Genomic DNA, 27,982 nt, shown 5'->3' with positions numbered 1-27,982 from the left:
CACATGGGAATTAATTACTGTAGAGAGCTCTCCTGGTGACGCAACTGAGTAACACAAAACTCAAGACTTGCAGAAAAGTAAAAAAAACGTGCACTGATAATTTGCGCTCCACCAATACATACCCCTGACTTTTTCATATCAGTCAAGAGAGCCACAGAGAGGAAACTACAACGAGGACGGCATTGGAACTTGCATCATGTTGGGCAGGAACAAGAAACCTCCTACCGCCGTGCACCATGAACCCAAGGCAGTGGAATCCCAACCCTAGTCGCAGGACCCATTTAGGTAGCTGGGTAAGAGAACAGTGACTCTCATTGGTAAAAAAATAAATAAATAGACCCTACATATGAAATAAATCAGTGAGATTGTTAAACTTTCTTTTGGCCATGACCACAATACCCCTGATAGGCTGCAATGTTAAAAGAAAGGCTATAGCCAGGCAGACTATATGAACATGTGACTGTGGGTACAAGTGATTTGTGTTTGTGTCAGTGGGTATAGTTTTCAAGAGTTTCTGCGCCCGTAGCTGGACTCGGATTACGCACTGCTATTAAATCATGCTGGGAGGGACTTCACATGGAAAGGGAATGAATTAATGTAGTGCGCTATCCTGGTGACGCAACGGAGAAACACAAAACTCAAGACTTGCGGAAGAGTTCAAAAACGGCACCTGCACTGGGAATTTGCGCTCCCCCAATACATACCCCTGACTTTTTCATATCAGTCACGAGAGACACAGACAGGAAACTACAACGAGGACGGCATTGGAACTTGCATCATGTTGGGCAGGAGCAAGAAACCTACTGCCGTGGACCATGAACCCAAGGCAGTGGAATCCCAACCCATGGCGCAGGACCCACTTAGGAAACTGGGTAAGAGAATAGTGACTCTCAGGTTAAAAACGTTTCTTCTTCTGTCAAAACTACTTTCATTTGTTTCCTTGAATCTTGTGTAATTTTGCTACAACAGATATAAGAGCACATAGTTCAGCTTTGCCTTTAAAAAAAGTTACATTTTACAACTGTTGATTGTTTGACTAGTTATTACTATTATTTTCCTCTGTATTTGTGTGTTGCTCTGGTCCATAAGGGGAAATAAATCAGTGCAGGGTAAGGTTAATGACAGTTAGGCTATTGCGTTCCACATCTCTTATTGCTTGAAATCCACTTATGCAATGGTCTATGTAAACACACACACACACACACACACACACACACACACACACACACACACACACACACACACACACACACACACACACTGTGTCGAAAGAGAGCTCAACTCAAGTGGAGAGTGTGTGGGTGCTGACAAGTGGTCATGTGTTTGTGTGGTGTCCAACAGCTCACTGACCCACTTGTGATTCAGGCTCTCCACCCCACTCCCACAGATCCTCACTTACCAATGAACATCTCTGACCCTGTGCCTAGCTCTCCCACCACCCTCTTACCATGCCCCCCCCCCCGTATTGATCCAAACCCCCTTAGCTCACGGACACACCTCAACTAAAATAGAGAACTGCTGAGGATGGACAGAGTACCTGTAAAAGTCCATGTAAAGACTCTGGATATCTGTCAATCTAGATGACAGAACCATGTCATACTATATGTGTGTATTTACATGTAACACGCAAGCTCCGTCTTCTTGTTTTGTGTATATACTGTATGTATTTATTAGCATGTGTTAGTACAATTTCATCACAATGCATGATACAGTTAATGAAATAATACGTTTTTCACCCCCCCATGTGTTGCATACACACAGATACTCACTAGTACTGTACCTAAAAAAGTACATCAATGCATGTAATCAGACAAACAAAACCATCAACACAATTTTTAAAAAATGAATAAACATGTCACTCATTATTTATTCGCCCTTATTGCCATGAATGGGATGTGGAAAGGCCATGAATGGGATGTGGGAAGGCCATATATGTGGTTATAAAAAATCTTGTCCAAACGGATGTAGCTAGATATTTAATTTAGCCAGTGTGTTAAAGTAGGAGGAATATCTGATTTCAAGAATAATGTAATGGATTTCTTTGCCACGAGCACAGACAGATCAATATATTTTTTTCTGATTCTTGTTCCATGGATCTGGTTCATTAGTCCCAAACAAACACAAGCTGGGCATGAGAGGGATAAAATGTTTACAGATTTCTGAAATTGTGTTGATTACTGATTCCCAAAACATTGAAATAAGATTGCATGTGCTTGCTAACCAAAACATGTGATAAAAAGTAAAAAATGTTCCTCTTACAGCGCCAACAAGGGAAAGACATTTCAGCATTCATTTTGTGAAGTTTTTCTGGAGCTTGTGTCTGAGGTTGTAGGAACGTTGTGTGTGCTTTCAAACAGATATAACCCCATTCTTCTCTGCTTATTTCAATCTTTAAATCTTGTTCCCATTTCAATCTAGTAACATCTGTGTCTACTAGCATATGATCTAACAACAATTTATAAACCTTAGAAATATACTTGACAGGTTTTTCACTACCATTCATTAAGACATCAAATTGAGATGGGTTCCACAATATAACCCTGTTTCAATTTAAACATACACTACCGTTCAAAAGTTTGGGGTCAGTTAGAAATGTCCTTGTTTTTGAAAGAAAAGCACATTTTTTTGTCCATTAAAATAACATCAAATTGATCAGAAATACAGTGTAGACATTAATGTTGTAAATGACTATTGTAGCTGGAAACGGCTGATTTTTAATGGAATATCTACATAGGCGAACAGCAGCCCCTTATCAGCAACCTTCACTCCTATGTTCCAATGGCACGTTGTGTTAGCTAATCCAAGTTTATAATTTTAAAAGGCTAATTGAGCATTAGAAACCCCTTTTGCAATTATGTTAGCACAGCTGAAAACTGTTGTTCTAATTAAAGAAGCAATAAAACTGGCCTTCTTTAGACTAGTTGAGTATCTGGAGCATCAGCATTTGTGGGATCGATTACAGGCTCAAAATGGCCAGAAACAAGTAACTTTCTTCTGAAACTCGTCAGTCTATTCTTGTTCTGAGAAATGAAGGCTATTCCATGCGAGAAATTGCCAAGAAACTGAAAATCTCGTACAATGCTGTGTACTACTCCCTTCACAGAACAACGCAAACTGTCTCTAACCAGAATAGAAAGAGGTAGTGGGAGGCCTCGGTGCACAACTGAGCAAGAGGACAAGTACATTAGAGTGTCTAGTTTGAGAAACAGACGCCTCACAAGTCCTCTACTGGCAGCTTCATTAAATAGTACCCGCAACACCAGTCTCAGCGTCAACAGTGAAGAGGCAACTCCGGGATGCTGGCCTTCTAGGCAGATTTCTTCTGTCCAGTATCTGTGTTCTTTTGCCCATCTTAATCTTTTATTTTTATTAGCCAGTCTGAGATATGACTTTATCTTTGCAACTCTGCCTAGATGGCCAGCATCCCAGAGGATGATAATGGGCCTCTGTACACCTATGTAGATATTCCATAAAAAATCTGCCATTTCCAGCTACAATAGTCATTTACAACATTAACAATGTCTACACTGTATTTCTGATCAATTTGATGTATTTTAATGGACACATTTTTTTTGCTTTTCTTTGAAGAACAAGTGACCCCAAACTTTTGAACGGTAGTATATGTCAGACTTGGTTCTATGACCAAGGGGTTCTATGACCTCTTCTTGTTTTGAAAGCCTCTAAGATTAGGTGCTATCACAGAATGTGACTGCACTAATCTGAAACACTTTTTAATTTGCTATTTTGCATCCTGGTGGGAATTTACCTTGGCCATTGAATGATTTGTGGGATGCCTAACCCTAATTCTAACACTAACTCCATAAATTCCCCATGCATTAGGTCCTGTTAGTCATGACAGACCAAACTAACAGTATCAGATGGTTGTGTCTGTAACTGGCTGGAATGCAGGAGGTCAGAAGTGCGGATGGCCTTGCAGCTCTGGGACTTCATGACCTCTCACAAGCTGTTTTGGCACATCAAATCGAGGACAACCTAAGTCACACCAAAGGAGAACTTGCATTTAAAAACTAGACACTTTGTATTACAATGTCTCTGACATTATGGATATTTCCCCATTATACTCTATAAGGGAAACGGAACTTCCCTGAGTTATGCACCATTTATTAACTTCATCCTCTTTTGCCAGCATGTGAAATAGCATTCAGTAGTATGGAATCTTTAGGGGAGGGTGTTTGTTTAGGGTATGTGTGAAGACACGCTTTCCAAATGGCAGAGAAGAAGAGTGTTGACAAAGTAATGTTTCCATAGACCTAGTTCCCAGCGGCCTGTGTTTTTCAAATGTTAGGGGTCAAAGGTTTTCTCCAAATGTCATTAACCTAGTAGATGCATACTGTCTGGCTGCAGAGAGACTGCAATATCAACCACACACGTATTAACACATATCGATGCCTGTGTTTGCCAAGTGTTGCAGTTTGGTATATTTTAGTTAGTACATAGCCTATATCTTTATCTTTTTATTGTTGGACATAAAATACTGTAAATAGACCGGTGAATCAGCTCCAAGTGATTTTAATTTTGGAAATCTGTTCCAAAGTATTTTCACGCATAATATAGAGATACTGTATAAGTGATTGTATACAAATGTAAACAAGGTTTAAAGTGATTATGTTTTAGTAATCTGTTTGGGCTTCTTGTGGTCAATTTGCAGTCCATAAATGATTTGTTATTATGTTCCTGACCATCCGCTCAAGAAAAATAGTCAACGATCCCTAGCCTATTTGATCATATGACAATTTAATGAGCTGTTTTGGTTTGGGTGACATCATATGACATGACCTGCTTTTTGACAAGCTATTTACTACACCCACAATAACACCTGGTAAATATGTGTATGCGACCAATAAAAATTGATTTGATAGGATTAATGTTGTCTTCTGTGGTCTGTGGCATTTTTCCTTAGCTTAAAGTTAAACATAACTCACTTTATGTGGTATAACTATGAGGTAAAACGTAAATGTCAATTAAAGTTGTGATCATTTTACAATGAGGAAGTTACAATTTATGGTTGTGTATTGAGGATTTGATTTGCTGTAGTAGAATGAAAAGTTTATTTCCAAAACGCCATATCCACCAATTTTTCACATTTGTGTTTTTTTTTCATCAGAAATGATTGCTTATTAGGTACCTTCATGTGTGTGTAAAATAGATCTTAGATTTTTAATTCATCAATTTTAGATATATAGATATATATATATATATATATATATATATATACCGTGCTTTCGGAAAGTATTCAGACCCCTTGACTTTTTCCACATTTTGTTACATTACAGCCTTATTCTAAAATGGATTTAAAAAATAAATACTCAGCAATTTACACACAATACCCCATAATGATGAAGCGAAAACAGTTTTGTAGACATTTTTGCAAATGTATTAAAAATAAAAAAACAAAAATACCTTATTTACGTAAGTATTCAGACCCTTTTCTATGAGACTCGAAATTGAGCTCAGGTGCATCCTGTTTCCATTGATCATCCTTGAGATGTTTCTACAACTTGATTGGAGTCCACCTGTGGGAAATTCAATTGATTGGACATAATTTGGAAAGGCACACACCTGTCTATATAAGGTCCCACAGTTGACAGTGCATGTCAGAGCAAAAACCAAGCCATGAGGTCGAAGGAATTATCCGTAGAGCTCCGAGACAGGATTGTGTTGAGGTACAGATCTGGGGAAGGGTACCAAAACATTTCTGCAGCATTGAAGATCCTCAAGAAGACAGTGGCCTCCATCATTTTTAAATGGAAGAAGTTTGGAACCACCAAGACTCTTCCTAGAGCTGGCCGCCCAGCCAAACTGAGCAATCGGGAGAGAAGGGCCTTGATCAGGGAGGTGACCAAAAACCCGATGGTCACTCTGACAGAGCTCTAGAGTTCCTCTATGGAGATGGGAGAACCATCCAGAAGAACAACCAGATCTGCAGCACTCCACCAATCAGGCCTTTATGGTGGCGTGGCCAGACGGAAGCCACTCCTCAGTAAAAGGCACAAGACAGCCCGCTTGGAGTTTGCCAAAAGGCACCTAAAGACTCTCAGACCACAAGACCACGAGAAACAAGATTATCTGGACTGATGAAACAAAGATTGAACTCTTTGGCCTGAATGCCAAGCGTCACATCTGGAGGAAATCTGGCACCATCCCTATGGTGAAGCATGGTGGTGGCAGCATCATGCTGTGGGGATGTTTTTCAGCAGCAGGGACTGGGAGACTAGTCAGGATTGAGGCAAAGATGAACAAAGCAAAGTACAGAGAGATTATTGATGAAATCCTGCTCCAGAGCGCTCAGGGCCTCAGACTGGGGTGAAGGTTCACCTTCCAACAGGACAACAACCCTAAGCGCACAGCCAAGAAAATGCAGGAGTGGCTTCGATACAAGTCTCTGAATGTCCTTGAGTGGCCCAGCCAGAGCCCGGACTTGAACCCAATCGATCATCTCTGGGGAAAGCTAAAAATAGCTGTGCAGCAACGCTACCCATCCAACCTGACAGAGCTTGAGAGGATCTGCAGAAAAGAATGGGAGAAACTCCCCAAATACAGATGTGCCAAGCTTGTAGCGTCATACCCAAGAAGACTTGATGCTGTAATCACTGCCGAAGGTGCTACAACAAAGTACTGAGTAAAGGGTCTGAATACTTATGTAAATGTGATATTTCAGTTTTTTACTTTGAATACATTTGCAAAAATGTAAAAAAAAAAAAGGTTTTTTCCTTTCTTTTTTATACATTATTTACAATAAGGCTGTAACGTAACAAAATGTGAAAAAAGTCAAGGGGTCTGAATACTTTCCAAATGCTCAATATTTTAAACAAATACATGTCTGTCATTGAACAATCCCATGCCATGATTAGATGGTGAAAAAACACACCAATCTCTTTCATAATTTCTTTAAACATCAAAAGCTAATTTGCCAACATTTCTGAAAATGGATATATGGCAATTTATTGGTGTGATCTCAGAAAATCTGTGCCTTAATGTCAACCCTCTCAGTCTAGCAGTCCCGTTCTTTGATGTGCCCTCCCCTCCTTATCAGGGTTCAAAGTTTTCCTTGGCTTCTGTCCCAGTCTGTGCCTGAGAGCATTGATTTGATTGAGTTTAACACTGCTGTTTCGACCTCAGTTGGCTCATTTCTTACCAAGAATCAATACAACACGTCACCTATGTTTTTATTTATTTTGTATTTTTTTTATTTCACCTTTATTTAACCAGGTAGGCTAGTTGAGAACAAGTTCTGATTTACAACTGCGACCTGGCCAAGATAAAGCAAAGCAGTGTGACACAGACAACAACAGAGTTACACATGGAGTTAACAATAAACAAGCCAATAACACAATAAACAAGTCAATGACACAGTAGAAAAAAAGAAAGTCTATATACAGTGTGTGCAAAAGGCATGAGGAGGTAGGCAATAAATACGCCATAGGAGCGAATAATTACAATTTAGCAGATTAACACTGGAGTGATAAATGAGCATATGATGATGTGCAAGTAGAAATACTGGTGTGCAGAAAAGTAAATAAAATAACAGTATGGGGATGAGGTAGGTAGATTGGGTGGGAAATTTACAGATGGACTATGTACAGCTGCAGCGATCGGTTAGCAGCTCAGGTAGCTGATGTTTGAAGTTGGTGAGGGAAATAAAAGTCTCCAACTTCAGCGATTTTTGCAATTCGTTCCAGTCTCTGGCAGCAGAGAACTGGAAGAAAAGGCAGCCAATTGAGGTGTTGGTTTTGGGGATGATCAGTGAGATATACCTGCTGGAACGCGTGCTACGGGAGGGTGCTGTTATCGTGACCAGTGAACTGAGATAAGGCGGAGCTTTACCTAGCATAGACTTATAGATGACCTGGAGCCAGTGGGTCTGGCGACGAATATGTAGCGAGGGCCAGCCGACCAGAGTTTATAGCAGGTCCCATGGGGTCCAGTACTTAGTTCCACAGACAGACATGGAGAACAAGAAAGATGAAGTCTGAGACTGGGCTTGTGATTCTCCAACATCAAATGTACTACATGTTGACCTATGTTTATAACAAATGAATGATCTCATGTTATAATTGGTTCTCTGTTTTACCCTGAGATACCTGGCTGTGTCTCAGGGTGTTAGGTCTAACAATGCCCAGAAATGTCCTTTTCTATTCTCTCTGTATCTTCACCCTCGTACTTATTTCCGAGTCTCACTCCTCCATATCCCAACCTTTTATTTTGTAATTCATTCCTTCTGTTTCCCCGTCACTCCTTCTGCTGTTGTAATTATATATTTCCTTCTTTCGCTCTCCCTCTGTTCAGAACCCCCATCTTGTTGTGTGTTTGGTTTCACATACCTTTTTATCGTTGCTAGCCAGCCAGGTTGTTATGCTGGCCTAATTTGCCGGCCCAAAGTGCGTGTCAACAAAATTCTCCTCGGCGTGCTGTAGGAGCTGGGATGAACAGAGTACCCAGCTCATGGGCCTCAAAGCCTCCTCTTTCTCCCCTCACACCCACATGTGCTTCATTACAGCAGTATTACTGTATGGACAGTCTCTCTGAGCATAAAACATGTCTGTAGTGCTGTTGTCAAGGTGAGGAGTGCTTGATACTAAATCTCTCGGCTCGGTTGGCAGTGGTGGTATCCAGCATCCCTGAACATTTGCATATGTACCCATGTGCACAGATTTTTCATACTTATTCCTGGATGGGGAGGTATAGGAACGGGACAGAGCGAAAATAATGGGGTTGAGGTCAGTGAGGTGACAAACGTAGGTCCAGGAATAATAATTTAACAGGCTCATAAGGGTTGGGGTTAGTGGTGTGAGGATGGGCAGAGTGGGAACACAGGTCAGTTAGGGCAGTTTAGCATGGTCATTGACCTGCTGTTAATAGGGTCCTTGTGCTCAGCCTGTGGGAATTCTTGGCATGTGGTAACAGCTTGGTGACTGACTGTGTCAAAAACACGGTTGTTATGGTGGAGGCTTGGGGTTGGGGAGGAGGAGGAGGAGGTGGAGGAGGGTTCTCTTTGTGTTTGACCAACGGCTGAAGAGAGAGAGACATGGCTGGGCTCAGTTTGCTTCCCCTCTTTTCTACTTAGGGGGAGAGGAATAGGGGGGAGGGGAGTGGGTGAGAGCACTGAGCTGCTCATGGTGTACTGGCTCTCATAGCCCACGTTTACGACCCAAATGGCACCCTATTCCCTATAGTGCACTACTTTTGGTACTACTATGGGCCCTGAACAAAAGTAGTGCACTTTATCATGAATAGAGGCCAGCTCTGGAAGCTTGTGAAGAGCTCAGTCAGAGACTGGCATGGCATTGGCAGTATAAAGAACTCTGAAAGGGATTTTAGCTGATTCAAGAGAAACAATAGATGAGGGCATCCATGGGAACAGTTGTTGAAATAAATCATTGAGGGTTTCATCGAGAGACTTAGAGAAGAGAGGAGGAAATTAAGGGAGTTTGAGAGGACGGGAGAGTTTCTTTCAAAGCATTCCTTTGAAATCCTCTTGTGTAGTTGAATACGCAGTTGAACAGTGTACGAGGTCCCATTCACCTACTGCAGAGAACCAAAGAGGCATCCAGCTGTCAGACGGAGAAACAGAGAAAATCTCTTTTGTTTTCAGTAGTGTCTGAATGCAGTTCCAAGTACACAATACTGTGTACACTTACAACATGACGGTGCATGTCTTGTTACAGCTCTGCCGATCTTTCCTCTCAATTTTCCATATTTGTCCGTTTACTCTGCTCTTAACATAGATGATAAAGCTGCTCAACATTTCTGATGTTGGTGGTTGGTTTTTCTCTAAAAGGTCCCTTGTGACATGAACGTCAGGGATAGCAGGCTGTATCTGTGAATCACATTAGTATCAAATAACCATTAGCAGAGATCGCTTTCCCTGCCTAGATGAGCTGCTGCAACTCCAGACTGACTGACTAGCTAGTTATTTGTGACAATCTTGTTTCTGCAGCTCTGTAAACCCCTCATTTTCCTTGAAATCCCCCTTTCCAGTTATCCACTGCCTCTGGCCTGTGAGGGAGATTAATCTTTGGAATATTGGCATTCGTTCCAAATCCTAGCATTCTACTTCTTCCTTTGTTGTGCAGAGTTCCAAAGTCTGGCTTGGCTTATACTGCATGCTGCAACGAACCATGGAAAATAAACAACAAGTTCTAAGTCACATGTACAAAAGTTTGTCTTCTCTGAAGTCAGTAGATTTGGTGGGGATTTCCTGCTTCAGTAACCTGAATGTCAACCTTGTTTTGGTGTTGCTCCTTTCAGGGGTTTGTATATAAAACAAAGTTTAGGCCCTAATTATGAGATCATGGCCTGTGTTTGTGAGTCATGGTGGTGGTGCTTCCAAAGGAAGATGACTGCTGTATGTAGAAAGGTGAGTGAGTCATCCCTGGAACGCCCACTGGTGCCAAGCCCTCAGCACACAATACAACCACAGTAGAGATATTGAAATGGGTTGTGCTTGACTGGTTTGTTAGCATACCTGGTTTTTCCCCCCCAGAAATAACTCTTAACCCTCCGTTTTCATCCTGACATGATATTGAGTGTTTATGAGTCCCTATACTACGAAATAAGCGTCACAGTCATTTTACTGCAATAGCATGACAAGGGAAGGCCAAGAAGGAACATGGCTCATAGAATTCTACTGACATTTACGACAGTAGAGCAGACAGACTGAACTCTCAATGAACTGCCAGTGGAGCTTGGTGTGGATGGCCTAACATTGAATTAGACTAGAGTGAATGAAATAAGGACTTGGGGGGTGTGTTCAACAATGACACAGTGTCAGTGACATACTATATTACATCATACCGGAAAATTCAGTGACAGTCTGTGTGTGTGTGTGTGTTTCCAGGGGTGCTGGATGATGAGGATGTCCGTACAATGATGCACGGTTCCAACATGGTGAAGGTACGCTCCCAGAGGTGGCAGAAGAGCCGCAGCCTGCGTCTGCTGGAGGACGGGGTCACCGTGTGGTGTGAGTCCACCAAGAGCTCCCGCAAGGCCAAGGCACAACAGACCTGTGAGTAAACAATGGGGGACGGAAGGGGTGGAGGTAGGGGCCCGAGGAGGAGGGGGGTAGATGAGGGGAAAGGGGAGGTATGGGGAAGGAGGAAAAAAAAGAGAGGGATGGATGAGGAGAAAAGAATAGGTATGGGGAGGGGGAGAGAAAAGAGAGGGGTGGGTGAGGCGAAAAGGAGGCATAAGGGAGGAGAAGGAGAAAGGATAAGGGTGTGGATTAAGGGAAAGGGAGGGTAGAGGGTAGGTGTAGATTGAGAAGAAGGCTAGGGAGTGAGCAGAAAAGAAGAGAGGAGCGTGGATGGGGAGTGGTCACGAGAGGGGGATGTTTTTGTTTTTTTAGGATCTGAGGCTTTTGCAATAGTTGGAAAGGAAACTTAACCGATATCAGATTAGGAGAAGTAGCCTTGAATGAAGGGAAGGCTATATACAAGAAAATAATCATGTATAAACAAACGAACAGGACTTCCACAAGCACACTCCCTTGTTGAAGTCAATTCAACCCTCTTAGACCTGATTCAGTAGACTAATTTAGCCAGCTCTTTGTCCTAAGCCGTTTAGGCTTTTCACGTTGGCCAACAATAATGCCTTCTTGTCTACATTTCCCTTTAATTAATTAAAGGGATATTATGCTGTGAGCCAGGACTTAAGTCAGATGCTATAACCTGTGTAATTGTATGATACAGGTAACTGCCAAAATAATGGAAACACTTGAGTAAATGAGGGATACAAGGTATATTGAAAGCAGTTAACATCCCATCATGCTTAGGGTCATGTATAAAAATGCTCAGCATGCAATTATTTTGGCTACCATGTCCCCATAGGATGACAATGCCCCCATCTACAGGGCATGAGGTTTGATGAGCATGAAAACGTTGTAAACCATATGCCAAGGCCGCCTCAGACACCACATCTCAACCCAACTGAACACTTATGGGAGATTCTGGAGCGGCGCCTGAGACAGAGTTTCCATCAACAAAACATCAACTGATGGAATTTCTCTTTGAAGAATTGTGTTGTTATCCCACCAATGTACATACAATGTACATAGACTTGTTATCCGCTAGCCTCAACATATTGGCTTACCTCAGCTAGCTAATCTTTTGCAGGCAATGGGCCAATCAGAAAGGGAAGCAGGCACTTTATATTAGTACTCTAATGATTACAATCCCCTTAAAGAAAAAGAGAGGAAATGTTGACAGTAATCCTAGATGTTTTGGCCCATTAAACTGTTGGAACGCTATTTCTAATCATAAACCTTTGACCGCTTCCCCTTTCTCACATGCGCGCGCACACACACACACACACACACACACACACACACACACACACACACTCTCACACACTCTCACACCCTGACCATAGAGAGCCTTTTATTCTCTATGTTGGTTAGGTCGGGGTGTGACTAGGGTGGGTAATCTAGGTTGTTTATTTCTATGTTGGCCTGGTATGGTCCCCAATCAGAGGCAGCTGTTTTTCGTTGTCTCTGATTGGGGATCATATTTAGGTAGCCATTTCCCCACTGTGTTTGGTGGGATCTTGTTTATGTGTAGTTGCCTGTGAGCACTTCATTTGCTTCACGTTTCGTTCGTTCTTTATTGTTTTTGTGCGTTTCATTCAATAAACATGTGGAACCCATATCACGCTGCGCTTTGGTCCGAATGTTATTACTACGATCGTCACACACACACACAGTTTTGTATTACTATCCTTCTGGGGACTAAATAATGGATTTCCTTCCAAAATCCTATTTTCCCTAACCCCTAACCCTAAATCTAACCTTAACCTAACCATAACCCTAACCTTAACCTAAACCTAAATATAACCCTAACTCCTAAACCTAACCCATAACCCTAATTCTAACCCTAATTTTAACCCTTAACCTAACCCCTAAGCCTAAAATAGCCTTTTTCCTTGTGGGGACCGGCAAAATGTCCCCAGTTGTGCTAACTTCCTTGTTTTGATATCCTTGTGAGTTCTGGTCCCCACAAGGATAGTAAAGCCAAAAACACACATGCATAGTTGAATGGTTTAAGGAGAGGGATAGGTGGGCAGCCGGTGAAGCGCTTAGTCCTCAGGCCTCCTAAACCAAATCTCACTATAGTTTAATAGATCTGCACCTACAGGGTTTGCCTCTCAGATTGCTCTTGAAGTATCCCTCCGGTAAATGAGAGGCCATGGCTCTGGCTCCTCTCCATGTTCCATAGGACAAATATAGGGCTCCTTGGCCCTGCCCATAGGGATCTGATGGCACAGGCTAATTATTGTTGTTGGCATGCATGACGAAGGATGAGTGTGTGTGTGCGCGTGCGTGTACGCTTGTGCTAGATTCTAGCCCTACCAAATGGGTAAACCTCTTTATGACTGCCAATTGCAGGGTTTGGCCGTGAAGTAACAACCACCACTACACTACTATCTTTGAGAATGTCATATAAAGAGTTTAAACATGTCTCTGACACACATCATGAATTAGTGCTGGCGGTCCTTAGAGCTTTGGAGTTGCCGGAGTCAATCTGTTTTTGTTATTTTCATTTTCGAGTCACAATGTACAAACATATTATACTAGTGACCTAGATAACACACATGCAAACACACCCACCTACACAGAGAGTGGAAACATCACAGACGAGTTTATGTCCACTTAATTCCAAAGTCCAGTTAACGAGTACAAGGTTTTAAGAGTGTGACGGGTTATGAATGTCAAGGTCAGGCGAGTGCATTCATCATGTCGACTCAGACAGCATAGAGCCACAGTGGTTCACTTCAAGTGGATCACAACACTTCCTTAATATTTTTTAACACCCACTAGTCTGTCTGATAGCACTGCTGCTAACCTAACACACCCTGGGCTGGGAGGCAAGCTGAGGGGAAACGGTTAAGAATGGGATAATGCTGATGGGAGGTTGTAATTGCATGACCTCCTTGTAACGCTCTCTTTCCCTCTACCTTCATCGCTCTCTCTCTTTCTTTTTTTCTATCGCTCTTTCGCTCTCTCTTTCTCCTCTTTCTTTTTCTCCCTCTTTCACTTGTTGCACGATCCACCCCCACTATGTCACTTCACCAAGGACTATTCCTCGGTCATGGAATTCAGATTAGGTCCCAGTTCTCTACCATCGCTGTCCCTCAGGGACCCAGGAAGCACCCGCTGCTGTGGGAAATGGATACGGCCGGAGCCATGTATTTAGAGAGTTGGGCCAATGCGGTTTCTGCATTATAATGCATTTACAAGACTTTTCAACATTCTATGGCAGCCATGTTAGCTCCCCATTAACATTGCATGGTGAATATGTAACCAATGCCATGTAACTGAATGTCTGGAATTAGAGCAATATTCAACATGTTAAAAGTTGGCCCAACTCTCTAAATATACAGTATATTCGGAAAGTATTCAGATCCCTTGACTTTTTCCACATTTTGCTGCGTTACAGCAATGGATTTAAAAAACAAATCTCCGCAATCTACACACAATACCCCATAATGACAAAGCAAAAACAGGTTTTGAAAAATTTTCACAAATGTATTACAATTTTTAAACAGAAATACCTTATTTACATAAGTATTCAGACCCTTTTCTATGATACTCGAAATTGAGCTGTGGTGGATGAATCAGAATTAGTTGGGTAACATAGATAATTAAGATGTTTTATTTGCACAATATGCTTATGTGAGATACCTGTCATTATAATGTATCCCTTTGGACTCTGGTGTTGACAGTTGCACGTTTTCCCTTAGCTGGGGCTCAGTCACTTGGGGCCCAGAGAGGGGAGAGGTCAGGCTTGTCTTTCACATGTCCCTGGTGCTATGCAGAATATCAGAAAGGGAAGAGGACAGAATGGAACATTGTCTACATATGTGTGTGTGTCTTACTGAGGATGGGCCTCTATGAGAGAGCACTGACAGAGGAGATTTATGATGTCTTTGGGTAAAAAAGCCTAAAGAGCATTCCAGATAACATGAGCTAATGGTTCTGTCCTATACCGTACCAGGGAGAGACGGTTCCAGTTTGGAGTAGGAGGACCAGACACTGGTCTATACAATGAAAACTGTTGACACAGCAGTTGCTGTCTGCTATGTATTATAGATATCTTTCATACAAAACTTAACCTTGTGACCCATTCTATGTATCTGTGGTTCGTCATGTATGTTGAGAGGGGTGTATCTTGGCTATAAAAGATCTTTGTACTTTTGTGTTGACACTTTCAATGGTTCATTAGAGATAGCGCATCATTGAAAGTCAAAGTGCTTTTGCAAAGCTCTTATTATTAAAGATGTAGTTTAAGTATAACTCTGACTGGTGTGCGAAGTTTAACTCTCCTCATTTGGTAATGCAGAAATTAGCCACCACAGAGCTCAGGTGCATCCTGTTTCCATTGATCATCCTTGAGATGTTTCTACAACTTGATTGGAGTCCACCTGTGGTAAATTCAAATGATTGGACATGATTTGGAAAGGCACACATCTGTCTATATAAGGTCCCACAGTTGACAGTGGATGTCAGAGCAAAAACCAAGCCATGAGGTCGAAGGAATTATCCGTACAGCTCCGAGACAGGATTGTGTCGAGGCACAGATCTGGGGAAGGGTACCAAAACATTTCTGCAGCATTGAAGATCCTCAAGAAGACAGTGGCCGCCATCATTCTTAAATGGAAGAAGTTTGGAACCACCAAGACTCTTCCTAAAGATGGCCGCCCAGCCAAACTGAGCAATCGGGGTAGAAGGGCCTTGATCAGGGAGGTGACCAAAAACCCGATGGTCACTCTGACAGAGCTCTAGAGTTCCTCTGTGAAGATGGAAGAACCTTCCAGAAGGACAACCATCTCTGCAGCGCTCCACCAATCAGGCCTACAGTGTCCAGACGGAAGCCACTCCTCTGTGAAAGGCACATGACAGCCCGCTTGGAGTTTGCCAAAAGGCACCTAAAGACTCTCAGACCATGAGAAACAAGATTCTCTGGTCTGATGAACCAAGATTGAACTCTTTGGCCTGAATGCCAAGCATCATGTCTGGAGGAAACTTGTCACCATCCCTATGGTGAAGCGTGGTGGTGGCAGCATCATGCTATGGAGGTGTTTTTCGGCGGCAGGGACTGGGAGACTAGTCAGGATCGAGGCAAAGATGAACGGAGCAGAAGTACAGAGAGATCCTTGATGAAAATCTGCTCCAGAGCGCCACTGGAGGATGTGTTTAGGGTTAGAGGTTCTCTCTTTTCTGGAGAGACCTGAAAATAGCTGTGCAGCAACGCTCCCCGTCCAACCTGACAGAGCTCGAGAGGATCTGCAGAGAAGAATGGGAAAAACTCCCCAAATACAGGTGTGCCAAGCTTGCGGCGTTTAAGATCCAAGAAGACTTGAGGCTGTAATCACTGCCAAAGGCGATTCAATAAAGTACTGAGTAAAGTGTCTGAATACATATGTGATTAAAATTTTGAAAAAGTCAAGTGGTCTGAATATTTTCCAAATGCACTGTATGTCTCTGGATAAGGCCTCATGTACAAGCAGGGTGAGAGACCAGGTGGCTGGTGTGGGAGGTCAGGGGTTGTGACGTCGTCTTCCCCCAACCGGGCCACAGTTAGAGCAGAACAACGACAAAGGCAGGCTGACCACTACAGCAGACAGCTACTGATAACACAAAAGCGGCTGCGTCGAAGGACGTATGCATGCTCATTAACACACACATACATGCAGACATACATGCAGACACACACACACACACACACACACACAGAAATGCTGACTACAGGTGGTCTCAAGGGCCTTTGGGGTCTGGCACCTGCAGCTCAGCATGATCCCCTCTGTTCAGATGGGCTTTAGAAAATATGCACCGCACTTATCACTTTGGCTGTGCCAGTCTCACACACACACACACACACACACACACACACACACACACACACACACACACACACACACACACACACACACACACACACACACACACACACACACACACACACACACACACACACACACACACCACACTTCCCCCTACTCTCCGCATTGAAATGTCACCCTTGTCATGGAGCGATGGGCAGGAATGTGTCAGCGATTTTGAGGAGGTGGAGAGGCGAGGGCTGTTCAGCAGAAAGAGGCCGTTGTCAGAAGAGACAGTTGTCTAGTGGCTGCCCCTGGCTCTGGCACAGTCAGCCCTGTGGCTGAGCCATCGTTGGTCTGTGTGTGTCACTATTTGCCTGGAAAGCTGATCCCAGTGTAGAAAGGCACTGCTAAATGTACTTAAATAACCAACTGACTGATTTAAAAGTTACTCCACAAACCCAACCACAAATCCAGCTATTCAATTAATGAAGGGATATGGGGTTGTCGTTGTGGTGGAGCTAGTCTTATGTTTGAAACCTTCACTGGGCTCTATTCTGGATGTGTTGCAGGGAGGGTAATGGGGTAGTAGGCTGGTGTTGTGTTGCTGGGCAGAGGGTCAGCCAACACATGTAAAGCCCTGCCCACCGCCCCCCCGACATAGGTTTCACCACATATGTTACTGTTATAAATAAGAGCTGAAATACATGCTCATCTCTCTAGAAGTCAATGAAAGCTGAAATACATGCTCATCTCTCTAAAAGTCAGTGAGAGCTGAAATACATGCTCATCTCTCTAGAAGTCAATGAGAGCTGAAATACATGCTAATCTCTCTAAAAGTCAATGAGACGGTGTTCTTCTTTCTTCCTTTATCTCTTTACACACACAAACACGTCATGGCATTGGGCCAAAGGTCCTGCCTACACTTGAGTGTCAGTTTGACTGCTGTGCCCTGAGTGTCATGGAGTTGCTGGTTAAATGTGGACCTTGTCATGCAGATGAATGTAGGCCTGAGTCGTAAACATATTCTGCAGCCGCAGCTGACGCAGGTCTGTGTCTGTACAGGTCGTATTATTTAAGAGCCAAATCAGGACCCCAGCACCGAGATGCCATGTCACACTGCTACGTGGGTGTTACCACACTCCCCCTAAAGTTCACGACCTTTCAGCTCCGAACCTCCCTTCAAGTTCCACGTGTTTTGGTGCCCTGTTTGTATTCTGTTTATTCCTACACCCAGATTGATACAATTACTCTCTCTGTTTCTCCCACCGTCTCCTCTCCCACCTTCCCTCCCCCACCTCTCTCTGTGCCAGTCTCAGTGACAGAGGTGGAGTGTGTGCGTGAGGGCTGCCAGTCTGAGGCTCTGCGGAGACTATCCGGGTCGGTACCAGAGAATCAGTGCTTTACGGTGGTGTTCAGAGGAGCCAGGAAGAGTCTGGACCTCCTCTGCCCCTCTGAGGAGGAGGCGAGGCACTGGGTCCGAGGGATACGCACGCTGAAGGAGCGTGTGGCCAACATGACCCAGAAGGAGAAACTGGACCAATATCCTTTACCCCCCCCCCCCCTCCCCCTCCCCCGTGGGCCTTTGCTGCGCTGTGCCAGGCTGCCAGCCTTCGACCCAAAGTAAATATAGTGCAGGCTGGGCAGCCAGGATCGCTATGGTGACTGACTCTGAACATAACACTGTCACATGCACCATCCCGCATCCACAGCATACCTAAGATGTGCAGCAATGGCCCAGCAAAAAGCACCGTCTAAATATAGTCTGACTATCCTGTCAAACATGATCCCTGGTATAGCCGCCGGGTTGTTTGCGTCACAGGTGTACGACAGACACACTTGTGTAAAACGCAAAGCCAGATCTTGAGAGCAGATAGAGCAGTATGTGCTCTGGGACATGTCCAGACTAGTGCCGTGGCTTGTAATTGGGTAAGATTTGAGGTGCGGTTTTACACTGGCATGTCCCAGCAGTGTTTGCAGTAGATTGATAAAGACCATCCTTGCAAAAGCTCTTATTGTTGTGCGTGTCCTGGAAGAGGGAGGTGTCAAATTGGCTCCTCTTTCTACGTCAGCCCTGTGTTCTATTCCATCAGAGGCCTTGGAGGAGGCTTTAAGTATTTTTACTTCAGATGGATGTCGGCACAACAGGACATGTGTGTCTACAGTCAACACACATCTGAATCATAGACTGGGGTGTATTCCATTTCAATTCCTGGTATTGAATTAGACACTTATCCTCCTCTGAATGATTACACAATTGATTCCTGGATTGCTGTAAATTAAGAAATGATGCACTTGACCCTTACCCATAGTTGGATGTGGTCTGTAATGTGCCTGTATACAGTATGCATGTGCATCAACCCTGCCTGTATGTATAGATGTGTTTTGTGTCTATACATACTGTAACGACCCTGGGTGTTCATTACAATACTGTATATACCATAGAATGTACTTTTAAGGATGTGTTTAGGGTTAGAGGTTCGGAATGCTCCCTTGGTTGCTCTCCTTAACCCCCCACACCTGGATCCGTGGCTACCTGAGACGTGCTGATGAGAACGACGATGGGAAGATGAGTTACGACGAGGTCAAACGCCTCCTGCAGATGATCAACATCGACCTGAATGAACAGTACGCGCGCTCGCTATTCAAGGTGAGCACGTACTGTATGTGTGTGCAGCATTCAGTATGCTTGTACGCTAATGTGCATAGACCTTGACTGCGTGGGTGTGCGCATGTGCCTGAGCGAGATGTTGTTGTTGGTTGAAGGCTATTGTTTACTCAGCATGCTGTGGAGTATATTGGGGCTGTGTTTCGCTCTCAGCCTGCAGTCTGTGCTCAATTATCAACCCAGTGGCAAGCCAACCGGCAGGCCCCTCACTCTCTTTCTCACTCTCTCACTCACTCCTGCCCTCTTCTCTCTACTGCTGTCTTTCACCCTCCCCAGACGGTCTCGTCCTTCCCCGTCTCCCCCCTCTCTATCAGGCAGCCAGTCATTTCTCCATAGTTGAGGATTACTGCTAGCTAAGTCTCTCAGCTCCCCTCTCCGTTAATGTCCAGTTGTTTTCCTGCTCCTTCCTTCACCATGTGATTCCTTCTGCAACCCTGCCCATCCATCTCCTCAGAGACTGAATATCAAACCAACTGTAGTGCAGTAATATGTGGAGTGTGTCTTTGTCTATATGGTATGAATTATGGGAGTGGACGGGGTTGCTGGCCACTCCCATAACAAATCAGTGAGCGCCCATAGATTTGATGATATTAACATGGCTCACCTATAAGAATTGAAGATAGTAACTTTGATCCAGCCCTCTGTTTTTAGGGAACCGCTTTGAAAATGTGTGGAGGGGTTGTTTATGTGTGTTTTAATCAGAACAACCCTAACGAAGGTCTCTCTGTCTGTCCGTCCGTCCGTCCGTTCGTCCATCTGTCTCTTTGTCCCTCCCTCTCCTCTGTCTGTCTGTCTGTCTGTCCCTCCTTCTCCTCGATCCGTCCGTCCCTCCGTCCGTCCCTCTCCTCCGTCCCTCTCTCAGAAAGCTGACCGGTCATGTGACGGCCGTCTGGACCACGTAGAGATCGAGGAGTTCTGCAGGGAGCTGATGAGGCGGCCGGAGCTGGACGCCGTGTTCAGACACTACTCTGGTAACGGCTGTGTTCTGTCCACCGCTGAGCTGAGAGACTTCCTGGGAGACCAGGGGGAGGACGCATCACTGATCCACGCTCAGAGCCTCATCCGCACCTACGAGCTCAACGACTGGGGTAGGCCCGAAGAAACACTCAACATAATTTTAGCCTTGGATTTTTATGACCTTACATTTTACATTTTAGTCATTTGCAGTAGTGAATGCATACATTTTCATACTTTTTTTTCACACTGCATTCCTTACATTCACTGTGCTTTTATTTATCTGAATGTTTTATGTTTTTATATTTGACACATTTAATTGCTGCAAATTCAGGGCCAGTTCCTCCCCTGACATTAATAGGTTGATGATTTGATGTGCCACTCCTCCCTGCAGCCCAGAAGAACCAGTTCATGACCCAGAATGGTTTCACCATGTACATGCTGTCCCTGGAGAATGATGTGTTTAACCCCGACCACGCCAGGGTGCACCAGGACATGACCAGACCTCTGGCCCACTACTTCATCTCATCCTCACACAACACCTACCTCACCAAGGACCAGGTCACCAGCGCCAGCAGCGCCGAGCCATACATCAGGTATTGAATAGACACGTGCGAAAACACACAAACACACATATGCATGCGCATAGACGCACACACATAAACACACATGCAGATATGCATGCACACAGGCACACACACACACACACACACACACACACACACACACACACACACACACACACACACACACACACACTAAGAATATGTACTGTGTGAACCAGAGCTCTGAACCAGGGCTGTCGCTGTGTGGAGCTGGATTGTTGGGACGGGGACAAAGGAGAGCCTGTCATCTACCATGGACACACCCTTACTTCTAAGGTGCCCTTCAAAGAGGTAATCGAGACCATCGCCCAGTATGCCTTCAAGGTAGGTAACATTTTCTTTTAAATTACAACAAAGAAAATACCCCAAAAATGTGAGCACACCTGGCCTGTGACACCCTCTTAGTGGGTTTGGGGGGATGATGGACAGATGGTTGTGTGGTTTATAGGGAGGCCAAATGTTTCACCTTAACCATCGTGCCCATATGTCTTCCATATGTGACTGTTTATGGAAAGCAAAGTATTCCTCATCAAAACAAAATAGATTTAACAAGTAAATAGCAGCAGGCCAGTGGCAGAAAACGAATCTAGACATTTGACTTTCTGCCTTTGCCAACGTTCAGTTCACGCTACAGTCACAGTCTTGGCTCAGAGTCTGATAAGACTAGACTACTGTCCAACAGCTTCTTGGCCTCAGTGTAGTCCAGAATAAACCCTGGCTTAATACCTAATGAGCTTATGGTTTCTCTTACATCTTAATGAGTGGCCTCTTATGAACCAACCCTTGTTTTTTCCCGTAGGCCTCCCCGTACCCCCTGATCCTGTCCCTTGAGAACCACTGTACGGTGGAGCAGCAGACGGTCATGGCCAGACACCTGCGCACCATCCTGGGCAAGAGGCTGCTCACCAAGCCCCTCAACGACCAGCCTCTGAAGGACCTGCCCTCTCCTGAGGTACGGCACACACCCCTGTCCCCAGCTCTCTACTCACCCCCTGTCCCCAGCTCTCTACTCACCCCCTGTCCCCAGCTCTCTACTCACCCCCTGTCCCCAGCTCTCTACTCACCCCTGTCCCCAGCTCTGTACTCACCCCCTGTCCCCAGCTCTCTACTCACCCCCTGTCCCCAGCTCTCTACTCACCCCCTGTCCCCAGCTCTCTACTCACCCCCTGTGGCCAGCTCTCTACTCACCCCTGTCCCCAGCTCTCTACTCACCCCCTGTCCCCAGCTCTCTACTCACCCCTTGTCCCCAGCTCTCTACTCACCCCCTGTCCCCAGCTCTCTACTCACCCCCTGTGGCCAGCTCTCTACTCACCCCTGTGCCCAGCTCTCTACTCACCCCCTGTCCCCAGCTCTCTACTCACCCCTTGTCCCCAGCTCTCTACTCACCCCCTGTCCCCAGCTCTCTACTCACCCCTGTCCCCAGCTCTCTACTCACCCCCTGTCCCCAGCTCTCTACTCACCCCCTGTCCCCAGCTCTCTACTCACCCCCTGTCCCCAGCTCTCTACTCACCCCCTGTGGCCAGCTCTCTACTCACCCCTGTCCCCAGCTCTCTACTCACCCCCTGTCCCCAGCTCTCTACTCACCCCCTGTCCCCAGCTCTCTACTCACCCCTGTGCCCAGCTCTCTACTCACCCCTGTGCCCAGCTCTCTACTCACCCCTGTCCCCAGCTCTCTACTCACCCCCTGTCCCCAGCTCTCTACTCACCCCTTGTCCCCAGCTCTCTACTCACCCCCTGTCCCCAGCTCTCTACTCACCCCCTGTGGCCAGCTCTCTACTCACCCCTGTGCCCAGCTCTCTACTCACCCCCTGTGGCCAGCTCTCTACTCACCCCTGTGCCCAGCTCTCTACTCACCCCCTGTCCCCAGCTCTCTACTCACCCCTTGTCCCCAGCTCTCTACTCACCCCCTGTCCCCAGCTCTCTACTCACCCCTGTCCCCAGCTCTCTACTCACCCCCTGTCCCCAGCTCTCTACTCACCCCCTGTCCCCAGCTCTCTACTCACCCCCTGTCCCCAGCTCTCTACTCACCCCCTGTGGCCAGCTCTCTACTCACCCCTGTCCCCAGCTCTCTACTCACCCCCTGTCCGCAGCTCTCTACTCACCCCCTGTCCCCAGCTCTCTACTCACCCCTGTGCCCAGCTCTCTACTCACCCCTGTGCCCAGCTCTCTACTCACCCCTGTCCCCAGCTCTCTACTCACCCCCTGTCCCCAGCTCTCTACTCACCCCCTGTCCCCAGCTCTCTACTCACCCCCTGTCCCCAGCTCTCTACTCACCCCCTGTGGCCAGCTCTCTACTCACCCCTGTCCCAGCTCTCTACTCACCCCCTGTCCCCAGCTCTCTACTCACCCCCTGTCCCCAGCTCTCTACTCACCCCTGTCCCCAGCTCTCTACTCACCCCTGTGCCCAGCTCTCTAGGACACACACCCTTGACCCATTCTGCCTAAGAAACCTGTTGTCCTTTTCTCTTCTCTCTCCCAGCGCGAGCATGTTTATGGAATGATTGTGGAATACTAACAGGATTATTAACATACGTTTTGAAGCATCTTTGTCTTGTCTCTGCAGGAGCTTAGGGGTCGTATCCTGGTGAAGGGGAAGAAGGATGTTCATCACCTGAACCGGCTGGGGAAGACCAGCAGCTTTGATACCAGCTCGGACGACGAGGCATCAAGCAGCAACAAAAAGGACAAAAAGGACCCTGCCAAGGTGCTACACATTTACCTTCCATGTGACTGAGACGGCACTGTAAGTCTACAGAAATTGATCAGGAACACGCTGTGTATCAAGCTTTTCTCTTGTGCATTCTGTGTTGCTGGCTCAGGCGGTCTCATCTAAGCTGAGCCCAGAGCTGTCTGAACTGGTGGTGTACTGTCGAAGTGTCCCCTTCCGCGGGTTCCAACACTCTACCCAGAAACCACCCGATGAGATGTCATCCTTCAATGAGAATGACGCCCTCAAACACATCAAGGACACAGGCAAGGGGCTTAGGAAGACATAGCTCGAACCGAACCGTTTTCTGTGAATCGGTTCCTGTTGAGATCCTATAATGACTCATAGTTCTTACTGGCGCTGTAGTTGTAGAGAAAGTCCTTGAATACATGGGTGCATTTGTGCATCACGTTGTTGTGCATATTTGTGTGTGTCTGTCTTTTTATTTGCGTTTGAGGTATTGTAATGGAGCTCTTACCCTGTCCTCTCATCACCTTCCAGGAAAGCTGTTTGTCAGACACAACAGCAGGCAGCTGAGCCGGATCTACCCCTCCGGGCAGCGCCTCCAATCCTCCAACTACGACCCCCAGGATATGTGGAACGGCGGCTGCTCGATGGGTCAGCACTCTGGGCTGGAGGGGGGTGGGAGGTGGGGGGTGGGATGGAGGAGGGATATGGTACAGGTGGCTCATTTATTTAACATTCTCCCTGGAGATAGAAAGTTGTTTTACATTGGGCCTCCTCTGAGAGCATTGCAAATGTTTGGTATGAGCCTCCTATTCCTCACTCCACTTGTCATAATAACTAACCTCACACTCTGCTGCCTGATAAAGTGTGTTCTGTTGTTCATATGTTGCGGTAAGTTGTCGTTGTCTCTTTTCACACCCGTGTCTGTCCTCTCTCTCCCTCCCTCTCTCTCTCTCTGCAGTGGCTCTGAATTTCCAGACTCCAGGGGAGCAGATGGATCTGAACCAGGGCCGTTTCCTGCCTAACGGCCGCTGTGGATACATCCTCAAGCCCAGCTTCCTGTGCAGCCCCAGCTCCAACTTCAACCCAGAGATCACAGGAGGCGGGCCAGGACACATCCCCACACAGCTCACCATACGTGTGAGAAACCTTCTGTGAATCAGATTCTGTTGTGGTGGTTTATATGTGGTAACAGCCTTGTTGGAATAGTAGTGTATATTTTAGTTAGCAGTGGTATGGAAACAGACCAAGGTAGTAAACTATTTCACCTTATTAGACATTTTGTAAAATCATCTAAAATCATTTGAATAATTTTCATATTAGAATTTTATATACAAAGGCACAAAAAGTAATTGGGTTGATTTTGTGTTCAGATAATATCAGCACAGCAGCTCCCTAAGATCAACACAGACAAGCCCAACTCCATTGTGGACCCACAGGTGTTGGTGGAAATTCACGGGGTGGCCATTGATAAATCCAGAGACAAAACCCACCGAATCGACAACAATGGTAACCTTCCACTCATCTATTGCACATCTATTATTCTCCCATTCAAAAAATGGATCACGAGGGTTGTATACACCCTTGAGTTCACATATTAACCATATTAAAAATATAATTAGAAGAACATAATAGTACTAGGAACATTTTACGTTTTACCGTGAATGAGCATAAGTATTCCAGGGCACCTGTATGACTCCCACCACACACGGCACTATTCCACACAGAAAGTTGATCAGGAACATTATTCTGCACTCCTATGTTTATCTTCACCATAAAGATAATAAAACATGACAGATACACCAGCTACTCCATTATCTTTGCTCAGTGCAGGTATTCTGAGTACCAGAAAATTATACTTCTCATGTAGAGGCCATTATCCCGGTCTGTGGAGTACTTTCAGGCTGTGAATGGTGGTGGATGGCAGTGTCTGACAGCTCTCCTATGCCCCCTGTAGGTTTTAACCCACGCTGGGACAGCACTTTGAGCTTCCAGCTGCAGGTCCCTGAGCTGGCCCTGGTACGCTTTGTAGTGGAAGACCATGACCACAAAGCCAAGAATGACTTTGTGGGCCAGTACACCTTGCCCTTCACCAGTCTCCGTACAGGTACTAGGATACTGTCTCTGTATTGTAGGGGTGTTTGTGTAGCTATTGTGTCTGTGAGGTGACACTGACACCAGTGAGTCTATTTTTCTCTAGGTTACCGCCATGTCCACTTGCTGAAGGCAGATGGCTCCAGCCTCTCTCCTTCAACCCTTTTCATCCATGTCAAGGTGTCCCGTAAGGGGGTCCCCATCAAGACTGTGTCTGAGCGCATGGCCTTGGCTAAGAGTGAGGGCAAAGCATGAACCCTATCTACCTGAACCAGTGCCACACTTTTCTGATAAGCCCCATGCATATCTCATCTTGGGGAGGGAAAGTCTCCCTAATTGGGGTGAAAAGGACAAGCTGCTGCCTGCCTATGTCCTAGTACTCATCTCATACACCCAATTTAGAATTGGCAGGACATATAGGGCTCCCTGGCTACAGAGAGGAAGACATCAGTCCTCCTCAGTCAAACCTGGATGGGAGTCTTGCCTGTTGATGAATAGTGTTGGCTGGGAGAGAAACTCTCTGGCATGTTGCTGTTGTGAGAGTATTCTGTACTCTGTCATCAGTGCATTCAGTGTTTCCATAGAGACATGACTTTGGTGCTGACCTGTTTTACACCAGAACTCTACCTACTATGAAGCCAATATAGTTTTTTTTTCACTCAAAGCCAGGTTTGTGTCCTGGAGTCCCTGGAGCAGATCATGAAGACGTTTCCCAACATTTTTAACATATTTAAAGTTAAGAAATATGGAACTTTTTTGCTACTTTTAGCTGATGTGTGGTGAGCGTTCTGGCACAAAAATGGTCACCGTGCATCACCCAGGTGGATGCCGCGCATTGATGGTGGATGAGGTGAGTTTCCCCCTACTATGTAAAGCTCTTTTGAGTACCTCAGTTGGTAGAAAAGCACTATATAAATCCAATCAATTATTATAACTTTTTTTACTACTACAGAATTTTATAGAAGCATTTTTTCAGGGCAAGACTTGTAGTTGAGCTCCTTTTTCCAGGACAACAATAGTGTTATATGACTAAATTGCATCGGTAAATGAAGTCTAGTTGTTGTGGTATTGGTCTGTCACGCCTGGCATGACACAGTCCAAAATACTGAGTGAATGCCTAACCTTAGTGACAAAATGAATACATTTCAACACTTAATGTTTCTGTAATGTGTTTGCAACAAATTGTGTTTGTTGCAATTGATGAAACACACTAATTTCAGTGTGCAATTTCTGATAGGAGTTTTTAGATTATGTTTAACATTGTTGTAAAATGTTATATTCTAATGTAGTTACAGTATTCTAATTATCTCAGTAAAATGAATTCATTTGCATACTGTATGTACTTTCTCTGACACTAACTTCCTTTAGCTAAATAAAAACAGCATCAAAGTCACAGAGGGTCAAACCAAGACTAATGCAATTGACCATGATTATATTGTATACATATAATTGAAGTATTAGCTTTCATGAATTTCCAAGGTCAGTTTTCATTACGAAGCAGTAATCCACAATGCACTAGTAGAATGTATTGTTACTGGACTTTATTATTTGTATTCTTTCCTCTGGTCCTCTAAATTTAAATTCAGTCACTTTAATTTTGAAAACCGGCAAATGGTTTTGACAGTTTACAATACTGTATTTGCCTTATTTCAATGGAAACAGCTGTTAGTATTCTTTCTTATAGTTGCTAAGACAGTATATGCGTACCTGTTTACCTCAATGTCTCTTCAATTGTGTACTTTGTTGTGACTTATATCTGTGGGCATCAGATTCATATGGGTCAGTGTTAAATCCAGCCACCAAATCTGAAAGGTCTCCCAGTCCATTTAACAACAAAAAACACTTAAATCCTAACTTTGAAGATGGTGTATCTTTATAGTACTATAGAAACAAATAATTCCCCTGAGCTTCAGGGGCAATATTATCATTTACATTAGTATAGTAAGTGACATTAGCACAGTATTTATTTGGCTGTTTGCTTCATTCATCTCACAAACTGGTTTGTATTGTACTGAATGAGAAGAGAGTAATATTATTTTAATACTAAGTGTGAAAGCCTAGAGAAGCATGTTCAGTTTTTATAAAAACTATTTTAACCCCATTGTGCCCTTCTGTATTTTCAATTTTGGCATACTATTTCATTGTTTTTGTGCT

General features: G+C 44.8%; 1 protein-coding gene across 1 annotated transcript; it reads left to right on the top strand.

Moving 5' to 3' along the window:
- Window positions 1-9: 9 nt before the first annotated feature.
- LOC115197449 (1-phosphatidylinositol 4,5-bisphosphate phosphodiesterase delta-3-A) lies at window positions 10-27,929 on the top strand. Its single transcript, XM_029758998.1, has 15 exons — window positions 10-872; window positions 10,859-11,026; window positions 18,147-18,375; window positions 19,354-19,483; window positions 20,364-20,589; window positions 20,850-21,051; window positions 21,240-21,384; window positions 21,860-22,012; window positions 23,624-23,764; window positions 23,880-24,033; window positions 24,269-24,385; window positions 24,696-24,874; window positions 25,108-25,243; window positions 25,692-25,841; window positions 25,935-27,929. Exons 1-15 carry the CDS (start codon window positions 779-781, stop codon window positions 26,081-26,083), a joined length of 2,373 nt encoding a protein of 790 aa, XP_029614858.1. The 5' UTR covers window positions 10-778; the 3' UTR covers window positions 26,084-27,929.
- Window positions 27,930-27,982: the final 53 nt, after the last annotated feature.

The sequence above is a fragment of the Salmo trutta genome, chromosome 1 (genome assembly GCF_901001165.1).
Source record: "Salmo trutta chromosome 1, fSalTru1.1, whole genome shotgun sequence".
Lineage (NCBI taxonomy): Eukaryota > Metazoa > Chordata > Actinopteri > Salmoniformes > Salmonidae > Salmo > Salmo trutta.
The sequence above is the reverse complement of the archived record's forward strand: the minus strand, read 5'-3'. Positions and strand labels throughout refer to the sequence as shown.

Bases quoted from the DNA above. Each gene is read 5' to 3' on its own strand.
- LOC115197449 (XM_029758998.1), top strand. From the start codon at position 779: ATGTTGGGCAGGAGCAAGAAACCTACTGCCGTGGACCATGAACCCAAG. The intron at 11,027-18,146 runs GTGAGTAAACAA...TCTCTGTGCCAG, and splicing joins GGCCAAGGCACAACAGACCT to TCTCAGTGACAGAGGTGGAG. The intron at 23,765-23,879 runs GTGCTACACATT...TTGCTGGCTCAG, and splicing joins ACAAAAAGGACCCTGCCAAG to GCGGTCTCATCTAAGCTGAG.